Raw genomic sequence first — 22,837 nt, 5'->3', positions numbered from 1 at the left:
GCGAAGGGCTTTAAATTGTTATTTTTGGTTCCTGTTTGTGCCCCAAAAAGGGGCACCACTAGTCATTTTTTTTATGTTGTGGGGCTACAGAAAAACAGTAAGGCACATATTTATACTTTGTTTGCGCCGCATGTGCATCATTTTTTGAAGCAAAAGCGGCACAAACATACAAAATATAATTGTATTTCGTCAGTTTGCACCACTTTTGCATCAAAAAATGACACAAATGCGGTGCAAAAAAAGTATAAATATGAGCCTAAGTGTCCTGGGTAATTACATTGTTGACCCCCAGGAAAGCTTACCATATTTTTTAGAGCACTCCGAGCTGGAGGTCTATGCTGTTCAACTGGAGTGTATAGCCTCCTTGTGGTGGGTTCTATGGCTGCACTTTTTGGCCTGAAAATTGTTATAAAAATGATTCAAAGACATGTTGATTTTTTAAATGAAGTTTTATTGAAAAAAATAAAACAAACATTTTTTAAAACATTGCAATGTAAATGCATCAATTTATAAGTTATACATTTGATTATAGCTATTGGTGATTTTATAACAAAAACAATAGTTCTGCTTTATATATGTTGATGTGCAATCAACATATGTCCCCATGACAAAACCAATATCTCAGCTGACCCCTTTGCAAAGCCAGTAGGTCTGCTTTACTTGTTTAAATGACATCGTTTATAGTTTTACATCACACAATGACATCCTTTATATTTTTATATCACACAGTCACATAGTCAGCCCTGCATGCCTGTGATGTTGGGCAAGCCCTGCGCCCAACCCCAAAGGCACAGGCACAGAGTAGTTTTTGATTCCTGCAGGGGGTTGCGCTCAACCCTACACTGCACATGATGATGGACATCTTACTTCACATTTAAAAAACATAGATATTTACTGAAAAATACAATGGTTAAAGTGATGTTTTTGTTCAAAATTGTAACTCTATCTTACTTTAAATTTAAAAAATGCACCAAAAAGACCAAAGGTTAAAGTGACGTTAAACTTGGATGATATTGACAATTTAAACATACAATTTTAAACTAGCGAAGCCACGGAAATTCACCAGTTATGGTTATGTCATGTAAGGATAACTCACATCCTCGCCATGCAATGCTAATTACCTCACATATTGCTTCACTCATGACACATTCTATGACATCATTGATAACATCACTGCAACATCTGAAATCACATCATTGATGACAACATCATGGCATGGTTACGAGCTATAGTAGGGTATGACTATAATGTCATTGTAACTCCTGTCAGTGAAATATTCATATGTGTGTGTGTCTGCATATGTATACATGTGTGTGTGTGTGCATGTGTGTGTGTTTATATATATTTATATATATATAAATATTTATATATATATATATATATATATATATATATATATATATATACATACACAATATATGGGTTACTTACCTTACATATACTTACCATGCATGGTAAAGACATGTGTTGTAATGTCAACTCTTTCACCTCTAACTGGTAGAGAAAATTTTGTTTTTTCCTTCACAACTTTGTAAGGTTGTCTTCAGATTAATGTCCTTGGTATTTTTTGTCAAAAGTTGTTTCGTATTTTTTCCAACCTTATCATCACCATTCATTTGTCTAGTACTTTGCAACCTTTCAGGATAAAGCCTGGTTTTAAGCATTCTACCCCTTAACAACTAGAATGGTGAGACCACAATAGTGAAATGCGGAGAAATGAGATAGCTCCAGATCTTTTGTCTGAAAAATTATTTTACTAGAACAGATGCTAATGCTACCTGGAATCTGAATCCCTTCTTTAAGGAATTGATTGGTGTCTAATCTAACAATCCGAGGCACGACTGTATAATGCTACTTGTAAACGCTCAATTTCATGCATGGCTAAAAATGTAGGCACACACACACTGAAACAAAATATATGTCAATGTCTGTGACAGCTTTTTTAGGTGACCCCACCCTGTAAACAATATATTTTTGCAAATAAATGGTGTTTGCTGATTCAACAAATGAAAAATAGCACAATCATGTATTGTATCTCATATGGCATCATATGTTGAGGTCTTGAAAAGTGCATGGCAATCATATCCCACAGTGCATCAGGTAGAGACACACAATGGAATGATTTTCTTGAGGCCTTCAATGCTACTGAGATAATAAGCACCCAAAAAAGATGTTCACATTGCTTACAATCTACCCCGCTAGCTAAGGCCACCAGTAATATTGTTTATAAATGTACCTCTCACACATACCTCATTTACCTCATGACCATGTCATGTACAAAAGAAAGTTGATTCAAAATATGTGTTTAATTTACTGCTCAGACATTGTTCCTTAGGCCATCCAGTCCTGATGTGATTGCTGACCTCATGCAATAACATATCATCCGCATAAGCAAGCAGTCACTGGAGGTCAGTTAATCTTCCACTACACTCATGGCAAGGATCCATTGCTGCCAAAAATGGTCCATGTAATCCAACACATTTTCCTTCACTTCCTCGGGCAATGGCATGGAGTAAAAACTGTCTGCTCTATAATTCTTCCCTGCAAGCATGTCTTAAATCACAAAATTTAATTATTAGAGTTTTTATAACAGTCTAATTAATCTGGTTGAGTCCTTGCCTACTCCACCACCATTTAGAAGGTATTCCAAAGGCTTGTGATAAGTGAATAGTTCTGAATCTGCACCCCATTAATAGCTTTTAAATTTCTCATTTAAACATGTTCAAGCAAGAGCCTACTGCTCAATGGTGCTATACTTTGTCTCAGCTTATTACAAAGCATGAGATGCATGAGATGCAAATACGACTGTCTGTTCCTTACCATGCACCCACTGACCTAAATTGCACAAAGTCCAAATGGACTTGCAACCACACTTATGGTGCACTTTTTACCCAGTACAAATGGTTTCAGGACAGGAGCTTCCTCAATAATAGTCTTGATTTTCACAAACATGTCATCAGTTTCTGCAGTCTAATCAAACTTTGCACTCTTTTTCAATAATTGTCTTAGTGGCTGAAGAATTAGGACACAAACATGCACAAAATAAGCACATTACTAACTTAAACCCCAAAATGAGTGATGTCACTTTCTTAATGGCTTGGATCAAAGATAGTTTTTGTTTAATATCCGCAGAAGTTACTTTGTGGCCAAGATATTCAACTTCTTGAATGAATGTGCATTTGTGGCACCTTGCATTCATACCTCTGTCCAAAATAAAATAAAAGAAATGGTCCAGGATAATATCATGTTCACCACGGTTTTCTGCAAAATATAAGATATCGTCCTGGTATGCCTGCATGCCCAGCTTGTCATTAAACAACTTGTCATTCTGCTTTTGAAATATACTTGAAGCTGAAGCAAGCCCAAACTGCATCCAAAAGTACTTAAAAGCCCAAAAACGCATGACAAAAGTGATCAATTCCTGGTGACTCTGCAGGAAGGAAAAAATGGTGCCACACTGAGGACAGGTTGATAAAAGAAAATTATTTTAATCTACCCATATTTGTCAACATATCATAAGTCTTAGGAAATGGATGACAACCCACATAGATGTTTCTGTTGAAAGTACATATGTTGATACAAGCTAATTTTGCTGGATCCCTTTTCGTGCTATCTCAACGGGAGACACCCACTATGCAGAACCAATTGCTTGAATAATACCCTCAAAATATATTATCTAAGAAAGCTTTAAGCTCATGTCTAATGTTCAGGGGAATAGGGCAAACCTTCAAAACAAAAGGTGCAGTCTGAAGTTTAAATATGATGTGGTGCTCAAATCCCTGTACAACACCCACACGATCTTGAAAATGGCATGGTACTCACTAATTATCTTATCAATAAGTTAAAGTGTGAAACATGCTCAACACATGAAATATGCATCTCACCCAACACAACAGAGATCTCACTCCTAGTTTTCACGAGAAAACCCATTTGTGCCAAACCCCGCCAACCTACAATGATTCTGTCTTTAATGGCTACATCAACTTTAGTGGTTATTCTCTTTCTAAGGCACTCTGGTATACTCACAAAAAAACTAAATATGATATCTAACCACTCAAGGCTTTAGGGGTGATATTGGATTCCTTTAACACAAATTACTTACCCCCAGTGAAGGTCTCATCAGAAGGAATAGTTATTGGAAAACCTTAGTCCTCTGTCGCATCTAAGGTAACATCACTGTGGGAATTTGGGTTGTTGGTTGATTGGGGTGTGAGCCCTGGTCAAGCAGCAACCACAATCCTTGCCAGGGTGGGGCACAAGCCAACCCCAAATTCAACCCCAAATGAACATGTGCTCAGCCCCCTGGTAGCTTGGCACAGAGCAATTGGGTTTAACCTCTAGGCAAAGTGTTAAGTATTTGTGCAACACTTCAAACAGTAATAAGTGCAAAAACACCACACAAAAAGATCTGAAACCAAGTTAGAAAAATAGGAGTTATTTTTACTAAATAAAACAGGACTAAAATGACACAAATCAGTAGATTTGGAGCTGTGCAATTTTAAAGGTTTTAATGAAAAAAAACTACCAAAAAGCACAACGTGGCAACTGTGGATAGCTGGTCGCACCGGACTGGACAAAGTCACAAGTTCAGGCAGACCACAATAGAGTGTGAGCTGGCTACAGAGAGCCAGTTAGGTCTGCTGAACAAAACACCCTAAATCCTGGCATGTGGTGAATTGTGAGGGCCTGCATCAAAGATGCTTTGTGCAGCTAAAACGATGCGTTGGTTCCGAGATGCTGCAGCACGATGCGGGTCTTTGCGACGGTGCAGATCCACGCAGCGGCAATAATGTTTCAATTTTGCTCGGGTTGTGCTGCACGGCAGAGGAGATGTGTCATTTTTGTCAGGTCCATAGAGGCTCGCAGAGCACCTTAGACCCACTTCCAAGGGTCGAGAACTGGAGTGGCACCACTTGGTAGGGTAGACTCACAGGTAGCAGAGTCCAGGTGCTGGGTATAAGGTCATTGGAGCCTTCGGTCCCTGAGGCTCTATTCAGGAGGTCAGCAAACTAGCCCAACTGTAAGTGGGGCTGTGCCCAGCATTTCCCTCCCATCCTGCCTGTGATGGCCCATCGAGTCACACTTACACCCCCATTGTGTGTGGCTGTCTAGGAGGAATACTCAATGCCCAACTGTCACGTGACCAGAGACAGGCTACAGCCACGAAATGGCTAAGGCAAGAAAGTGGCAACTTTGTAAAAGTGGCATTTTCAGAATTGTGATTTAAAATCAGACTTTACCATAAATTAGGATTTTAAATTAGGATTCCACACCTGAACCAAGTATCTCTTCTCATTTGAAAATTACACTTATAAAAGGTTATACGGCAACTCCAATGTTATCCTATGGGAGAGATAGGCCTTGAAGTAGTGAAAAATAAACTTAAAAGAGTTTTTCAATACCAGAACATTTATTTTAAAAGTACATGTCCACCCTTTTAAATACATTGCACCCTACCATCTGGGCTCTCCAGAGCCTACCCTATGGGTGACAAATATATCAAAAAGGAAGGTTTAGGCCTGGTCCAAAGGGCAGTTTAAGCTGCACACACAGGCTCTCTAATGGCAGCATGAGACACGTTTAAAGAGCTATTCAAGTGGGTGGCACAATCAGTGCTGCAGGCACAATAGAAGCATTTATTTTACAGGCCCTGGGCACATGTAGTGGCACTTTACTAGGAGCTTACAAGTAAATTAAAAATGCCAATTTTGGTATAAGCCAATTCTGCCATATTCTAAGGGAAGAGTACTTTAACAATGGTTAGCCCTCCTAAGGCCAACAAAAATGAATTCAGCAAAAAGTAGAAGGAGGAAGGCGAAAGGTTTGGGGATGACCCTGCAGAAAGAGCTAGGTCCAAAAGTAATTATCTATACTCTCCTCAGCACCTCGTTTCCTATTGAAAAAAACTGTTGTTCTAGCATTATAGTATGCTCAGCAGAATATTGTTTGCATCAGTGTTCTATGACCTCCCGATACCCATCACTAATGACAAATTCTACTTGTGGATCATATTCTTCTGAGAGATTATCAAATGCTTGTTGACCAAATTGACCCAAATGATTAAACAATGTAACTGGTTTTCCTGTTGCATCGTATATTTACATATTTATAGCCACTAGATAATTATCAAAGATTCTCAGCCATATCCTCCATTTGATTTGAGGTTTGCCAGGACGCTGTAAAAATGGAAGGGGTTGCATAACATTCCGAGTTTAGGCCAGATAAAAAAAAAAAACAGGTAATTGAAATGGGTTGTAATGGATGAAGCAAGAGTATATAATAAAATCCACAGAGATTGTCTCATTCACTATATAGACATAAATAAATACCCAGATTTCCGACAGCCCCACACACAGTGAAAAAACAATAACATTCAGCACTTCTGCATGCTTCGAAAAGCGAAAGCATTCTGAGACAGCCAGCTTTGCCAGGAGCTGAGAATAATATCCAAGATGGCTTCATTGCATGCTAGCATCATACGAGCACATGTGCTCCGAGGATTGTGGGGTGAGACAAAGGGAATGCATCCAGTCAGGAAGTGTGCAACAAGCCCAGCAGATTGTGCATGCTTCTGTTGTAGCAGTAGACACTTGCACATGCAGGCTTGCACCGTTAAACTGCACATGTGGTTTGGCCCTGCTAGACCTAAGATGAAGTTTATAGCAAAAACTCCTTATTCCCCCCTTTTTCTTCCCAACACATTGGTTTACCATCATTTCAGAGGAAAATGCAGTGCTTAATTTGAGCCAGTGATTGCTGGTGAGTTTACTGGCATTCGTATTTGGGGACCAGAACTAATTTTCCAACTAAGACAATTACAGAGAGCAAGAGACACAAACACTAACAAAGCAGAAAGATGGAGGAAGAGAAAGACAGAAAACCCATACAAAGGGAGAAGCCAGGAACCTGCAAAAGTGAGATAAAGGAGTAGAGAGTGCCTGGTAGTAGACTAAAGAGGCTAGAGATAGATTCAAGACTACACAATCGTGGTATTGAAGGATTGACATTTAATTGCACCAGCCTTAGGCTTCTTTTCAGAGCTTTGGGCACCGAAGTATACAAAGAAATTATGGATGGAATGCTTGAATTATTCTCTGCTACTGGTAATTACTCGTGGCCACATTACAGTCCATTAATATATTGCACCCTTGCCACCTCAGTTTGGACCCAGCTATTTGCAAATCTGTCTTGACCCTGTTCCATTGGAAATAGTCAGGTCTGAACTGCCTGGACAGATTTTCCCCGAACTGGAACACAAGCAAATAAGGACAGGTTTCACCCTTATTACGGCTGATCAGCCAGGTATTCTTTGGGTTTAGTGGCACAGTGTGCACGGGACCTATGTCTGGACATCCCCGTCCCACTTAGGATGTAACACTGAAGTGTACAAAAAAGTGATGGGTGGAATGCTTAAATTAATCTCAGCCATTGGTATTTATGCAAGGCCACAACCCAGTCCATTATTGTTTTCTATACCATTCCACCTCGATTTGGACCCAGCCATATGCATATAATTTTTTACCCTGCTACAATGTGAACAGTCCAGCCAGAACAGCCAGCCAAGGCATATGTAAGCCGAAACAAAAGAAGCCCAGGACAACTAATGTTGTGCTAAACATGTTCTAGATTATGGTAGAACTCAGACAAAGCAGCAAATAACTTATCACAGGTATGTGTTTTCAATTAAGTTGCCTTGAAGAAATCCCTACAGCACTGTGGCAGTTTCAGTCCTTTTCTTTTTCTTTTTTTAACAACTTTATTTTTTAATTTTTGAGGAATTAAAGATCCACGTTTTGGCATTTAAGTGTACGGTGAATGTGTACTTTCATCTGCAGGTATTTAAGGTTTCAGACTTTTGTACATAAACAGTTCCACCCACAAGCAACTCATATTCGCTATCTGGGGCAAACTTCCTCCCTCTCATTGGACCAAAACAAGAAACACCTCATATAACGACATGTTAACCTATTGTCTGATTATCCTGGAGGTGACTAGCTCCTTGCAGCCAAGGAAGGCATCCTGCACACCCTTGAAGCTTGCAGTCTTGGACATTACCATGTTTAACCCTCTGGAGTTTTGGGCCCATATTTATACTTTTTTAGCGCCGCATTTGCATCGTTTTTTGATGCACAATCGGCGCAAACCACAATTTCCCCCACCAAATATTAAGCAAAGGTACCTGTGGCTGTTTCCATAGCGGGGTCACATTCAGGCAGGCGACCATTAGGAGGTGAGAGAATTTATCCATAGAGGTTGTCTTGGGGTATATCCGAGGTTCTCACGGGTCCCCCAGGAAAACTAGGAGCGGGTCTGGAGGCAAGGAGAGATTAGTGATGGAGTGTATTGTAGGAGGTCTTTGTTCCAAAACGCTTTAAGTCTTTGGCATGACTACCATGTATATAAGAAGGTTCCCCTATCCCAACAACACTTACAGCACAGCCCTGAACCCCCAAACATCTTGTGAAGGTGCACAGGTGTGAGATACCAGCATGTCAATATTCTGTAGGCAGATGTATGATCTGTAAGCCGTCTGCCAGATAGCCCGTCAGGTTTCCTCAGTAATATCTGTAGCCAGTCCTTTTCCTACTGTGCCATATAAGCATGTTTTTTAATGGGAGTGAGATATAAAATATAGCGATACAGCCAGGAGATCCACTACAACGAATGTTGTTGGTGTACAGGGGTTCCATTGGTGCTTCGTCCCTCTGTGATACTCTACAGGCCAGATGCCTCCCCACCCAGTATAATGCCTGCATAACCCTACAAGTGTCCCGCTGGGTCAGTGCATATCTTTCAGTCTGTATGTCCCCCTGATTGTAGAAATCTTTCAAAGCAGGAGACCAGCCCTGGTCCCAACAACTCAGACCAGGGTCCGATTTGCCGAGAAGGAAGTCAGGGTTATTGGCCAGGGTAGTCAAGTAGAATGGGTAGGTTGGAAATGCATGCTTAAGTCATACGATGTGCAAGTGTGTTAGCAGTTTTGCTGTCAGTGGCAGAGAAGGGGGATGCCTGTCCAAGCCAAAGCATGAAGCCACAGATGTTTGCCTTTGAGAATGCTTGTTCCACCTGTATCTAAGGTTTGCCCTCCGGATCATGGTTCCATTCAAGGAAAGGGCATATCTGAGCTGTCAGACCATAACATTGCAACATTTGGGAAACCCAGACCCCCGAGGACTTTGCCACCCTCTGGGATTAACCCGCCCACATAAACACACACAAAATGAAGCATTTTTCTACAGATCAGAGATAGGGTTGATTTAGGGATTAGAAGAGGGAGGGCTTGTAAGGTGGACAAGAGTTGAGGCGTAAATTATATTTTGAGGCTGTTTAAGCAACCCAGCCAAGACCTGTCTAACTTGCCCCAGTGCTAAAGATCCTTGAATAAGTTAGTGAGAAATGAGGGATATTGCAGCCATAAAGGGTGCTCATTCAGGCCGGAAGGTGAATTCCCAGGTGTGGGATAGAAGACTCCACCCATGCAATGCCTCCTTGATTGATGGGATCATGAAGGGTACCCCACACCTAGGCCCTGGGACTTGAAGTAATTGATTTTAAAGCCCATCACTCAGGCAAGCGTTCCAACTCCTCAAGTAATACCAGGATTGTGGTGGCAGGCTCGGTTATGAAACAGAGTATGTCGTCAGCAAAAAGGGCTGGTTTGTGTTCCCTTCAGCCCACCACCAAACTGCAGATGGCAGGAATGTTCTGAATCGTCTCTACCAATGGTTCCATGGCTAAGGCGAAAACGAGGGGACAAGGGGCAGCCCTGTCTCATACACCTCGTCAGAGGAATATTGGATGTGAATGCACCATTAATTTTAAGGTTGGTGGATTTTGTTTTGTTACTTAGCGGCAAAGTTCTGCGCCATCGTGAGTGTTCTTGCAGCCTCCTGTATCATTTATTACACATTGCGGAAGAAGCCCGATTGCTGAGGTGTGATTAGACTTGAACAAATAGACTGGAGCCAGGAAACAAGAATCACAATAAAGATTTTAACATCACAATTCAACAACTCAATTGGCTGTTAAGATGATCAGAGTGAAGGAGGCTTGTTAGGCTTCAAAAGAAAGGAAAGATGGGACCCTAGCAGTGTATCTGTCACCACCCCAGACACCAGAAAGGAGTGAAGAACTTCACAAGGGGTTCCACCAGTAAAGAAGCAGAAGCCTTGGGTCCCAGGGCCTTTTGGGAGGAAACATTGTTTCTACCACACCGTACCTCCTGGGGTGTAATATCCTCCTCGAACTAGTGAAATTCAGCAGTTATGTCTGGGGGCATAAAGTTGCTCAAATATGTGCCCTGAAGCTGCCCCTCTAAAGGTTGGGCTCGAAACAAGGAGGAGTAGTATTGCTGAAAAACGGCAAAGAACTTCACTGTCTCCTGATGCAACTGTCCCTCCTCATCTCTAATCGCCCTTATATGATTGCATGCCTTTAGTACATGGGTAGTCACAAACTTTTTCTTGGGGGCCAAAATTGCAATATGGCCAAGGGCCGCACTGAAGTGGCAGTGGGGGTGGGGCGGGGCTTATTGGGGGCACAACCACCCCGCCCCCTTTTTCAAAACATTGCTAAACAATGCTGCATTTTGAATCCAGGTATAACTACATACCTACTCCAGTAACACACACAGTGCACACACACACACACAGCGCCATCTGCACACAGCGCCATCTGCTCTCACCCCTACCCCAGTAACACACACAGCGCACACACACAGCGCCATCTGCTCTCACCCCTACCCCAGTAACACACACAGCGCCATACACACACAGCGCCATCTGCTCTCACCCCTACCCCAGTAACACACACAGCGCCATACACACACAGCGCCATCTGCTCTCACCCCTACCCCAGTAACACACACAGTGCACACACACACACAGCGCCATCTGCACACAGCGCCATCTGCTCTCACCCTTACCCCAGTAACACACACAGCGCCATACACACACAGCGCCATCTGCTCTCACCCCTACCCCAGTAACACACACAGCGCCATACACACACAGCGCCATCTGCTCTCACCCCTACCCCAGTAACACACACAGCGCCATACACACACAGCGCCATCTGCTCTCACCCCTACCCCAGTAACACACACAGTGCACACACAGCGCCATCTGCTCTCACCCCTACCCCAGTAACACACACAGCGCTATACACACACAGCGCCATCTGCTCTCACCCACACCCCAGTAACACACACAGCGCCATACACACACAGCGCCATCTGCACACAGCGCCATCTGCTCTCACCCCTACCCCAGTAACACACACAGCGCCATACACACACAGCGCCATCTGCACACAGCGCCATCTGCTCTCACCCCTACCCCAGTAACACACACAGCGCACACACACAGCGTCATCTGCTCTCACCCCTACCCCAGTAACACACACAGCGCACACACACAGCACCATCTGCTCTCACCCCTACCCCAGTAACACACACACAGCGCACACACACTGCGCCATCTGCTCTCACCCCTACCCCAGTAACACACACACTACATTAAAAACAAATAAATAAATAACCAAAGAGCCTTACCTGCCTTAATAAAGCACTGTAAAGATGCCACAAATGTACAACGGCACGGCAGGCGGGCGGGCGGCAGACGTGGAGACGGTGACAGGAAGCAGACAAAAAAGCCCCGTAAAAGTTAGCTGCAAGCGCTAACTTTTAAGGGGCTTTGGCTTCCAACCACTAGCCAGGATCGTCATGGAAACGCCATAACTAATGGCCGCCGTAGGTAAACATAGAGGAGGGTCGCTCCTACTATTGCCACTATTGCGCATGCTCCCGCGGCCCTCTTCTATGTTTATGTACTGTGGCCATTATTATATGGCATTTCTCGGACGTGTCCGCGGGCGGCCAAGATAGGTCCGTGGGGCCGCTGGCGGCCCGCGGGCCGTACTTTGAGTAACATTGCTTTAGTATATGCAGCTTATGGGCCAGTAGGTTATTGGCTTTGTTGCTTTACTCATAATAAGTTTGATTAACCTATAGTAACTGCTTGGCTGCTTCCCTCATCGGACCTTTTCAAGCTCTCCCTGAAGCCTGCCTTCTTAAGACAAAGACACATGGTACATGATTATCATTGAATGTCCAAGTCTAGAGAACAACCGAAGCTTAATTAACATCCAGCGAACTAAGAGTTCTGTTAAGGCAATACAAAACATAAGTACCAGAACCTGGTGTTCTGAGAAGAAACGTTGACCAGTTCTTCTAAGCAGTTGCAATAAATTCAAATTTTCCAATAAAAATCTCTAAACAGGTGGGAATCCTTTAAGGGTACAAAGTCCAATTTCTCCTAGTGCTGGGCTACAAGACATGAGGACGAAAAGCAAAAAGAATATAACGGACAAAAATAATTTGGGAAAACAACATTAGGGGCAGGATGAAGCTAACTGGAGTTGGCATAAAGCATGTGAAAGGGGTAGGTGTCAGCATGTCCGAAGTTCGGTCAAGAGTCTCCTTATGGACCTCAGCAGTTGGGAAGGTGCAGGGCAAGGTTCAAGGAACATCTGCTCACAGTCCAAAAGTGGGAACAGTAAATTAAAATCCAAAATGCACGATGATTTGTCAATCCATCACACTACACAAATCAGAAGGTTTAACTGCCCAATTATAAACCAACATATGATAGTCATGCAAAACATCAGGAAAGATTCCCATTAACGACATGAGAAAGACAACCATCTTCCTCTCCTGTATAATTTGAAACAATTGTATATCGTCCATGTCCACAGTTCTTCAATGTGCTGGGTTCAAGGTTACTTTCTCAGGTCCACTAGGTGTAAAACAATGGGACATCTATTTCCAAGCTAACATTCTACGGGAATGAAGTCTGAAAGGAACGACACGTTAACAAGAATGACTAAACATTTTGCCACACATTTAAAAAACAAGACCTTGCAGGCCTCACATAGGCTAACTAAATGACACATTCATTTACATTAAGCAAATTCACATATAAGATTTAGAATCAGTAAGCATAATATAGAACCACATTTTCGACATTTTTATGTGACAGTTAAAACATTTCCTTCTAGAAATTCATTATAATTTTAGTGAAAACTATCAATTAACAGCATAAAGAAACACGTGGAATCAAATTAATTTATTATACATGAAGTTTTAGGGCTATTCCTCATCACTTTAGATCACTAGTCTATAGTAAATGCATGTTAGTATAGGCTTTCATTTCCTCTGGGATCAACTTGATGGGGAAGTTGAGAACCAGTTCAGTTATTGTCTTTACAAACCCATGCAATTATCCAATATAGAGACAAACCTTTGATAGTTGATTCTGTCAAGTGCTGCTAAGATGTCAAGGAGACAGATATCTCCTTCATTAAAGATTTGGTGCATACTGTTCAGCACTTTCAGAGTGTATATTTCAAGGTAGCACTGCATACAAAATGCATGTTTATAATCTGCTTGAGGGTGTTTGACACCATTTGGGATCAATGGGGCCAGCATGAGTTACCCCTCATTGGCACAGATTTGGGCTGCAGAAGTGTCTGAAAGCACTGGTGGTGGCAGCAGCAACAGCTATGCTCAGGTGGTGTCCCTCTTCCATGTACTCAGTTGACAGTGATGGGTTGGCCCACACCTTGTGTTTGGGATTTCTCTGGGACTCGAATGAGTAGGTGGAGTCAGTGGCTTGGTCCTCCTTGGCCAATGCAGTACACTTCTGGCATAGTTACAGTGATGACAAATGAGGAGTTTCAAGACGCTGCAGCAGCAGTGGTTAATCTGTGGTCATGCACACTTCTGTCAGTGCCTCAGAAGCCACACATTCACTTGGGCACACTCTGGCAGGTGCTTTGAGTCAGCAGTTTCTTTCTTGTAGCGCAGTATGCACAGGTAGATGATTAGCAAATGCCCCAGGGCTATCCACTATCCATGTGGGCACACGAAGCAAGTGTTGTGCTTACTCAGGTCTCTTCTTTAGTGGCACAGACCTCTGTGGAGCAAGTGCCATGGCTGCAAAAGCAAAGACCTTAACAGCGCTTTTGACAAGTGCCATGACTTGGTAATAGTCATTTCTTCAGTGGGGCAGGCCGCTGGGGCACACGGTGGAGCAAGTGCCATAACTGCAACAACACAGTTGGTAGTGCAATTTGCTCAGCGATACATTGGCATTGCCATGAATCCTCTGCTTTGACTGCAGTGACTGGCTATGAGCATAGAGGATGCCATTCACACTTCCATGGATCTCTGTAAGATGGACGCACAGCACCTGGGTCTCCGCTCTTGCCAGTGCCAGCAGAACTTTCCTCCTGCAGGGCTGGCTTTCTCCTTCCCTTTCCCTCAGGCAGGATCCTCCAGTCGTTCCAAGACAAGTAACAGTTATACTTCCAGGTGACATTCCCTCATCACTGGGAAGCTGACTTTCAGGAAAACACCAACCCTGGTTGTGCAGCAGTCCCCATGGCAATCTGTGGGGAACTGCCTCCCTGGTTGAAGAGAACTTGAATTGGAACCTAAAGTGGGTCAGCATTTCTCACTCATATAGGTACAATGGACAAGAGGTGTGTATTTTCTCTCTGCACTTTCAGAATCAGTTTTTGTCAGTTCTTCATGTGTACTTCTCAAGCTGTTTCCTAGGCTCAACCTTTGTCTAGAGTGATGCTCCTCCCACCAGAGTCGTCTCCAGGCTAGAGCCCACACAACAGATGCACCAAAAGAGGGGATCATTCTGCACCTGGCTGTCACAGCCACTCCTGACAGTGATCCGGAAGAGAGACAACGGCTGACCCTTTTTTAACGGACCCTTCACAATCTAGCAACAGGAACTGCAGTTCCACTCTTCTCCCATACCACCAATCAAATGGCAGTGTTCAGGAAGACTTATCAGCTTTATGTAGCAAAATGACCTCATTGAAATTCATGAGGGCAACCTGATTCTCTTTCTGCACTTCAGTGTCTATGTCCACTCCGTCCAGTCTCAGGAATAAGTCAGCAATACTCTTGGGCTGTCTGACAGTCTAACATCGCATCCATCTTGTGCACATTAGCAGTCTTGGGACTTCTGAAATAGAACCACAGTCTTCCCTTACTCTTGTTCACTCAGACCATTATACTACTTGTAGCAAGAAGACCACACAACCATGGGATATCAGCATGGGGAATCGGGTTCACCTGTAGTTGCAGCACTTTACACGAGTGGGCCAGAAGGCCACCACATTTGTGATATAGATAAGGTCAGGTCGCACTAACATCACTACAAAAACACGATATGCTGCCATCACTCATGACATGAATAGGAGTCTTCTGTCACCTCGGAGGGCATGCTTGGTGTGCACCCAGATCCAGGTTGGGATCCCTATCATAGGACAGGCCTAGGTCTTTGCGCACACTCTAAATTTACGAGAGCCAGTGGCTCCAAAATAAGAAAATCATGTTAATAGATACTCTCACTTGGGCATTCGGCACATGGTTCATGATTGTACAACATGCAGGAGACATACCCATCTCAACAAGCATTCTCTGCTGGTGAGGGAAATTAATTGACCGATAATACAACTTTCAATTTTGTTTCCCATGCCATGGTACTTTGGCAACACATCTGCAATGGGAGGTTAGGTTTTCGTTGATGTTTGTGTTATATTTAAATGGGTGTTATTTGACTAGCTTTTAGCAATTATGGAAAAGGTCCCTGGTTAAGTGCTATTCTTATAATTTTGGCTGATAGAGTATCATGACAATCGTTGGTGGTTTTGAGGACTGTCATAACTTTGAAGAGTTCAACTTTGTTGATGGAAGAGGAGCAACAAGTGTTATTTATGTGGCAGTGGGATACTTTATTGGGTGAAAAGTCTAGCTTAATATCTTACCATATAAACTTACTTTTTATTGTAAAGTAAGAGAGGAACTCGTATTTTTTAGTGGATGCCAATTTTGTGGCTTACAAGATGGTGCTGATAGTGTCAAAAGCCACAGAGAAGTTGAGTAGGATTAAAGTGAGAGATAGACCATGTTCCATGCAGGTGAGTAGCCCTAACCTCGAGTGTGATCTCCGTACCACAGGTAGGCCGGCAAACCTCTAGCTGTGAGTCAACGAAGAGAATGTCTGTCTCCAAGTGGGAGCAAAATTGTGAATTTTACACCATTTCCTAGGTTTTCTCTGGGCTAGGCAGACAGAAATTGATAACGGGATAGGGAAAGTTGGTCAAAAATGTTAGTAGAACAGCAGGGTGATCGAAAATGTTTGACTTCTGGGCCAATCCTCTTTGATTAATAAAGGTATCTGTCTGTTTGTTAGAGGAGTAAGCAGGGAATGTCCCACTTTTTGAAAGTTTACACTACAGATTTAATTAGGAGGGCCTAATAAGATAGTATATTTTAGTCTCTTGCATGAGATGAATCTGCAAGAAGTGGTTCATTATTGATTTGTTGAGTTTGGAGCAGTTTTGTGTTCAGCAGTGGTAGCAAATGTAGTCCTCAGAGTATCCATTTTAACTTACTGTAGAGAAATGTCCCCTTCTATAGTATAAGTATGTTATTGACAATGGTTTTATTTGGGCTTTATACCTAGATTAAGGCCCAATCTTTAACCACACCCTCTCTAGATTCCTTGAAGGCGTACATCCCATTGACTCATTCATTTTTTTGTTTGCAGATGGAGCATCAGGTTACAGAAGGAGGAAGGATTCTCAGAAAATCCACCAGTAGCTCCGAGGGCCCCCGAACACGCAAGTACTTCACCAAGCCTGCAGGCAAAGAGGGGGAACTGTCTAGATCTCAAACGGAACCCCAGATCAAGAAAGAGCCTGTCAAACACCAGGGAAAGGAAGCCAGGAACAGGAAGAAGCAGTTATCTCTGGACTGCAGGAAGCCTTGCACCACCAAACCCCCCAGCTGCCTCCCTAGAGCAAGGAGGCTGGGCACGCTGGTCCTCGCCCCTGGTCTGGAATCTATCTACCAGCCTCAACCACAGAGGACCTTCTCTGCGCAGGAGGCCCAGAGGGTGATGAAAGCTGTGACTGAGAGAACATTAAAAGACAGGAGCTATGAAAGCCCAGGGTGTTCCCAGCTAGCCTTGGACTTGGCTGAGGAACTGAAGCAGTCCATCAGAGAGCTGGGGTATGAGAGGTACAAGCTAGTATGTTATGTGGTGCTGGGGCCTGTGGGAAGGACTGGACTCTGTTGCAGCAGCAGGAGCATCTGGAGCACGGCGTCGGACACCTATGCGGAGTATGTCTTCAGAAACAGCCTCATCTTTGCTGTCTGCGTGGTGTACGCCGGCTACTACGAGTAATGAACGTGGAGGTGGAAAAATTGTGTCATAAACTGAATTTAAAACACAGTATGACAAAATTGGCCCTGACTATGCTGTTAAAAATCTTGCAGTCATTTTAGGTTTCACAGGCAGGCAGGGCGGATGTACTGTCGCTTGGAGACGATCTATTGTGTCTTTAAAAAAAACTCTAAAAAGGGGCTTTTAGATCGACCATTACTTACTACTCGTTGGCATCGTTATCACTGTTGTTTGCGCCTTTCTAATTTGGCAGCGTGTGCCAGGTGTCACTTCCTGCATCACTTTAGTTTCTGTGTGTAACCCAAGTACAGGTTAATTGATGTACTATTCGTTTTTTTGCATTTTTATATAGTGCAAATCTGACCTCTAGTGGGCAAATCTGATTATTTCAAACCAGACCCTTTCAACTGGGCTTAAGGTCTCTCTCTCTCTTCATGCCATGTTTTACAGTTCTTTTGTCTTCTACAGAGAGTTCCAAGTTATTTTTCCATAGCGCGCGTCTATCACTAGTGTGGCATGGTGTCACTCAAAGTGTCCAGAAACTTTTTTTTACCAGTTTATATAGTGCGAACTCGGCCAACAGGTATTGGAGGGCTTTACATGAGCACCAGTTACATTACACAAGTCCACATTCTTTTTTTCTAGGCAGGGGAGATAAAGTGATTTTACCAGAATTACAGGATGATGAGCGGATCTAAGACTCGAAACTGGTTCCATAGTTCCTAAGTCAGCATTTCTGGCCCCATTGCCATGTCCTTTCCCCACCTCCACATGGGGCATAGCTCTAAGGGGGTGTTTGAAGTGTTATCCCCACCCTCAACCACCCAACACACAGACATATAAAATGTATTTTCTGATAAATAGTCGGGTACAGGTGCTTTCAGTTGGGTATTGTGAGATATCAGTCAAATTTCACCAGGAACTTTTACATAAACACAGAAGGGAAAAAAGACAAACACTCTCTTTCCCTCTTTCTTTTGAAAGTCCTGAAAAGTATTGGTTATTTTACAAAATATTGTGTTTTCTCTCTTCGTACTCCTCCCAATCCGCACTCCTCTCCCTTACCACTGCCCCTTAGGCCCCTCTATGCACCCTGCTTGTCCTATAATGTATCTAAATATTATATGCCAGCCTGATTGCCAGACAATATGAAGCTCCCCCCCCCCCACATCTTATTGACCAATCTATGCCCCTGCCCCTCCCACCCACTCCTTCTCAATTTTACTTCTTAAGACTGCTGGCATCAGGTAGGAAAACAAGCACTGGCAAAGCCAAATGGTCTCATCTATGCGAGATCTATTGGCTTTGTCAATAATTTTAGCCATGTTGTCCAGAAACCTACCTGCTGTGCAGCATGGCTGAAAGTGTAAAAAAAAAAAGTGCTATAACACAGTCAGCACTGGCTGCGTCATAGGTTTTTGTTTTTACTTTCAAACAGGCAGCACAGCAGCCACGCAGCTGTACAACATGGCTTAAAAAAAGAAGAAAAGTCTAAGAGTAGAGCTATTTGTCTTTGCCAACATTTTATTTGCCATGTTGTATAGCTGGGTCTCTGCTGTGCAGCATAATTGAACATTAAAAAAAATGCTATGAAGCAAACAACATTCACCACGTCACAACACTTTCTTACCTTTAGCTGTGCTGCACAGCAGCTGCTCTGCTGTACAACATGAATACACAATTGACAGTGCCAATAGATCTCGCATAGAGGCGACCTATTAGCTTTGTTATCACTGGTTGGACTACTGCTGCATAGCTGGAATTTCCAAATGCACGTAAAGACTTTCTAAAATCCTCATAAAATTCTCGATAAGGTTAAAGTGACAGAAAAGTCATTTCTGAGTTCATTTTTTCACTGCCTCACTTTGTAAATACATTATTAAGATGCCTGTTAATTCTATTTCCAACAAGTACCCATCATCAATGAGACAATTTTCCAAGGAATTCTAGGAGGCTTCTGCTTTTGTAATAGGTGTCATTAGTGGTCAAGGTATCACTTAAAATGCTCTTTGCATAGAACTCAGGGTGCCTGCTTCTAATTTGTATATTTTTGCAATGTGTCACCCTAGGTTTTTGAGTTTTTACTTGTGTTGATATTGGGTACACTCTCTTTCAGTTCCTCTCTAGGCCTCTCATGAGAGAAAAATCTCATTGTGGTGTTAATTCTGATGAGTCCAGAATGGCCTGGAAACAGTTTATGAATCAAAATAGATTCTATGTTTTTACCTGACCCTGCATGTAGTTACCATTTTCAGGCCACCGTCAAGGTTACTAGTCACTTCTGATAAGAAAATTGTCTGTCTGCTCAGTTGCTGCTCAACTCCAACAAGTGATAGTAATTGAGTTGTAGAGTTACAAGCAGACTGTATGAAAGGCAGGTCACTGAATGATTACATCTGCTTTTTAAACAATGCTAGCCTTTTAGCTCTTCTGAAATGTGTTCCTGAAATATACTGGCATTGCCAAAACTTGGCCATTTACGACATAATGTTTTTTTTGGGGGGAGAGCTTTGATGCATTAGAGGAAATTCGGAATCACTTTGCGTGTTATCACCACACATGAACTATAGCGTTTTTGGAAAGGGAACTACATAGAGCTGTATATGTTTTTGGCAGCAAAGTACTAGCTGTACATTGGTGAGATTAATTTGCTCTACAGATTCTACATGTACTCAGCACAGTTGCAGCCATTCATCTGAGGGGGTCAGAAAACCAAAGTTGCAAGCGTTTTAGGGAAAAGGTAATGGTTTAACCATGTATTATAGAAACAATAACCTTTGCCATATGTTTAACGGCGATTGCAAGCCGCCTTCAAGTTCCATTATCTTATAAAGGAACATGGTTTATGTCCCCATTCATCTTTATGATAACTGAATCCTTTGGTGACTTGCAGTATATGGGAGAAAGTATCCCTTTCCATACATTATAAGTAGGGGAGTGCAAACTTCATGTAATATGCTTTAGCATAAGTATGCAACATTTCCAGAAAATTACATAAAATTGTGTAAAACTCAAATTCATCATTTAGGCCTCTTGTCAATTTTAAATGTGAGAAAACAGTTTGCACACAAAATACAAAACTATTGCTCACAACAGCCACTCACGTTCTGGTTGTTCACGTTGTTGCTGTACTCCTGTACTATACTTGTGTTTTCTGCAGTGGGGCATAATGGTGTCATTTTGGGAGTTTTGCATAACAAGAATAACACAACTCCTAAAATTACTCCAATGTAATTTAAATTTTGTCTGAGTCCAATTATAAGGATATTGCAACTCACAGAGGAGATCTGTGACCAAGTATCGCAACAAGGTCAAACAGTGAAATCCTTCATACCGTCATGGAACTCCAATGTGACTTGCAGTATCCTTTTAATTTATGACAGAGTGTATTTTATTCCTTATAGTACATGCTCTGACATCATCCTTTCCACAAAGCACTTAAAACCTTGATATCCTGCTCTTTCATATGCAAGAGATAGTATGGTTACAGACATGAAGAATAAAAGTAGCATCTGTAGTGTGAAATAAATTAACAAAAAGCAATTAGTAAATTGTTGCAAAAAACATGCAGAGGTTCTATCTTTTCAGCATTGACCTATGCTTGATAAAAATAAACATGTTGCCATTAATATTTATTGCTGCTCACTGTTCAGGCAGCCATTTGTTCCAATGTTTTTGTTATTTCTTTCATTATAAATATGTTGAAAATGAAAATAATGTATACTAAATGGTGGGTCCATGCGGCCCTTTCAAACTGTTAAATAAAGCATTGTTATTCAAAAGCCAGTTCTGTTTAAGCTGCAGGTGTAATTATTATCTGAGACCTGCTTCTTACTTTGGCTGCTGGTAGCAGGCGTTATGATGTCACTACTCACCATGAGTAACGTATTACTGTTGAGTTATTCCATAATTTCATTTTTACATGTGATTAGAGACATCACAACTCGACTGTAATAAGGAAATTAGAGATGCAATTTCCAGGCCTACGTGTATTGGATTGTTCTAATGTACAGCAGAGGGGATTTTTATCCCATTCTTGGTGAGAATTTCCTACAAACTTCCCTGGAAATAAATCCATCCAAGAGTAGCACCAAAGCACCAGGCAAAAGGGCCTTTTCTCTGTCACAGCTGCTGCCCTCAATATAGTAAAGTATGCAAGCTTACGATAAGGAAATCAAGGAAAGCCATATCATAAATAATACCTGGTTTGCTTTTGATCCCCAACTGAAAGCCCAGCCAGGCCCTTGAAGGCACTGAAAAAACTAAGCCTTCCAGCTGACCACTTTGCATACTGTATACACGATGTGGCTAAAAGTATGCCATCACTTCTGCAAAAAGATCTGCTCTTCACTGAAGTTAAAATTACATCCAACAAACCCTTCCAATTTCACTAGGAAATGATCACATCATGCACGGAAGAAGGGCAGATGCCCCCGTCTTAGCACTTATGTGATGATCTAGTGACATTCTTTGCTAACAAAATCACTTTTGTCTGAGGAATTCTCACTCAAGCAGCCAGTCAGCCATAACTCCTCTGCCTCTCCACGAGATCCTTGCAATGTACAAAACTTAATTTATGCCAAGCATCAACCTCTTAGATCTGCGGTTATTTACCTTTTCACTTCTTTGGACCCCTCGGTGCTTAATGTGTGAAAGAATAAGTGCCAGGGCCCAAGTTTTTCACAGAAGCTTGTGGACAGAGTTCCTGAATGTTGGTATGCTGAATACCAAAATTGGGAGTCTCGTTTACAACTCATGTCTCTTTAATCCACCACCAGACACTTCTGGCCACTTGTATCACTCTTACAGGATTTTGAGTTCTCCCTTTGTCACTGTTTTCTTTCTTTCTCTTCCTCCTTTTCGCCCCTTTTGTGTTTTCTTTCTCTTGCTCTGAGTCAACGTCCAATCAAGTAAAATAAGTGGCATGCCCCAAACGTGAGGAGGCAATCAGCCTCACCAGCAACCACCAGCTCAAATTAAGAACAGCTTATGTTAAGGTCATAACTATTGCAAGACACGTATTTTCCCATAATGGTGTGGCCTGCTTGTTTTGCCCAACAATCTCGATGGCCTGGAAACTGTACTGCAAGTTCACTGAAATATTCCCCTCGAGCCAATGAAGACGTACTAGGAAGGCCCACTCAGATAAATGGAGAACTGTTTTGTTATAATAAACATCATTATAGTGTTAGCCAGTCCTTTATTTGTAAAATAATGAGTGTTGGTGCCCAAAGCTTTGTTCAGAAGCCCATGGTCAATGCTACTAAATTGCAGCCACCAATTACCAAGGTTGCACAGTCCTCAATCCACCTCATGCCTTTCTAATCCACTACTAACACCATCTGCCCCTTTATCTCACCTTTGTAAGTTCCTGCTTTCTCCTTTTGAGAATGTTTTTCTGTCTTTCTCTTCATTCTTTTTTCCACTTTGCATGTTTTCCCTCTCTTGCTCTCAGGAAATGTCTGATAAGGAAACATAAATCCTGGTCCCCAAAAATGAGTCCTGGTGACCCCCACCGGCAACCACTGGCTCAAATTAAGCACTAGGGGCCAGATGTAGGTAAGTAT

At 42.4% G+C, this 22,837-nt stretch overlaps 1 protein-coding gene across 1 annotated transcript in view; it reads left to right on the top strand.

The window, feature by feature from the left end:
- The window catches only part of LOC138293135 (dynein light chain Tctex-type 5-B-like), a 66,113-nt gene extending 45,057 nt beyond the window's left edge, over positions 1-21,056 (top strand). The window contains exon 2 of the mRNA XM_069232169.1: positions 16,632-21,056. Within this exon, the coding sequence (XP_069088270.1) occupies positions 16,632-17,270 (639 nt within the window). The 3' untranslated portion in view covers positions 17,271-21,056. The remainder of the gene's footprint in view (positions 1-16,631) is intronic.
- Positions 21,057-22,837: the final 1,781 nt, after the last annotated feature.

The sequence above is a fragment of the Pleurodeles waltl genome, chromosome 4_2, assembly GCF_031143425.1.
Source record: "Pleurodeles waltl isolate 20211129_DDA chromosome 4_2, aPleWal1.hap1.20221129, whole genome shotgun sequence".
Taxonomy (NCBI): domain Eukaryota; kingdom Metazoa; phylum Chordata; class Amphibia; order Caudata; family Salamandridae; genus Pleurodeles; species Pleurodeles waltl.
The sequence above is the reverse complement of the archived record's forward strand: the minus strand, read 5'-3'. Positions and strand labels throughout refer to the sequence as shown.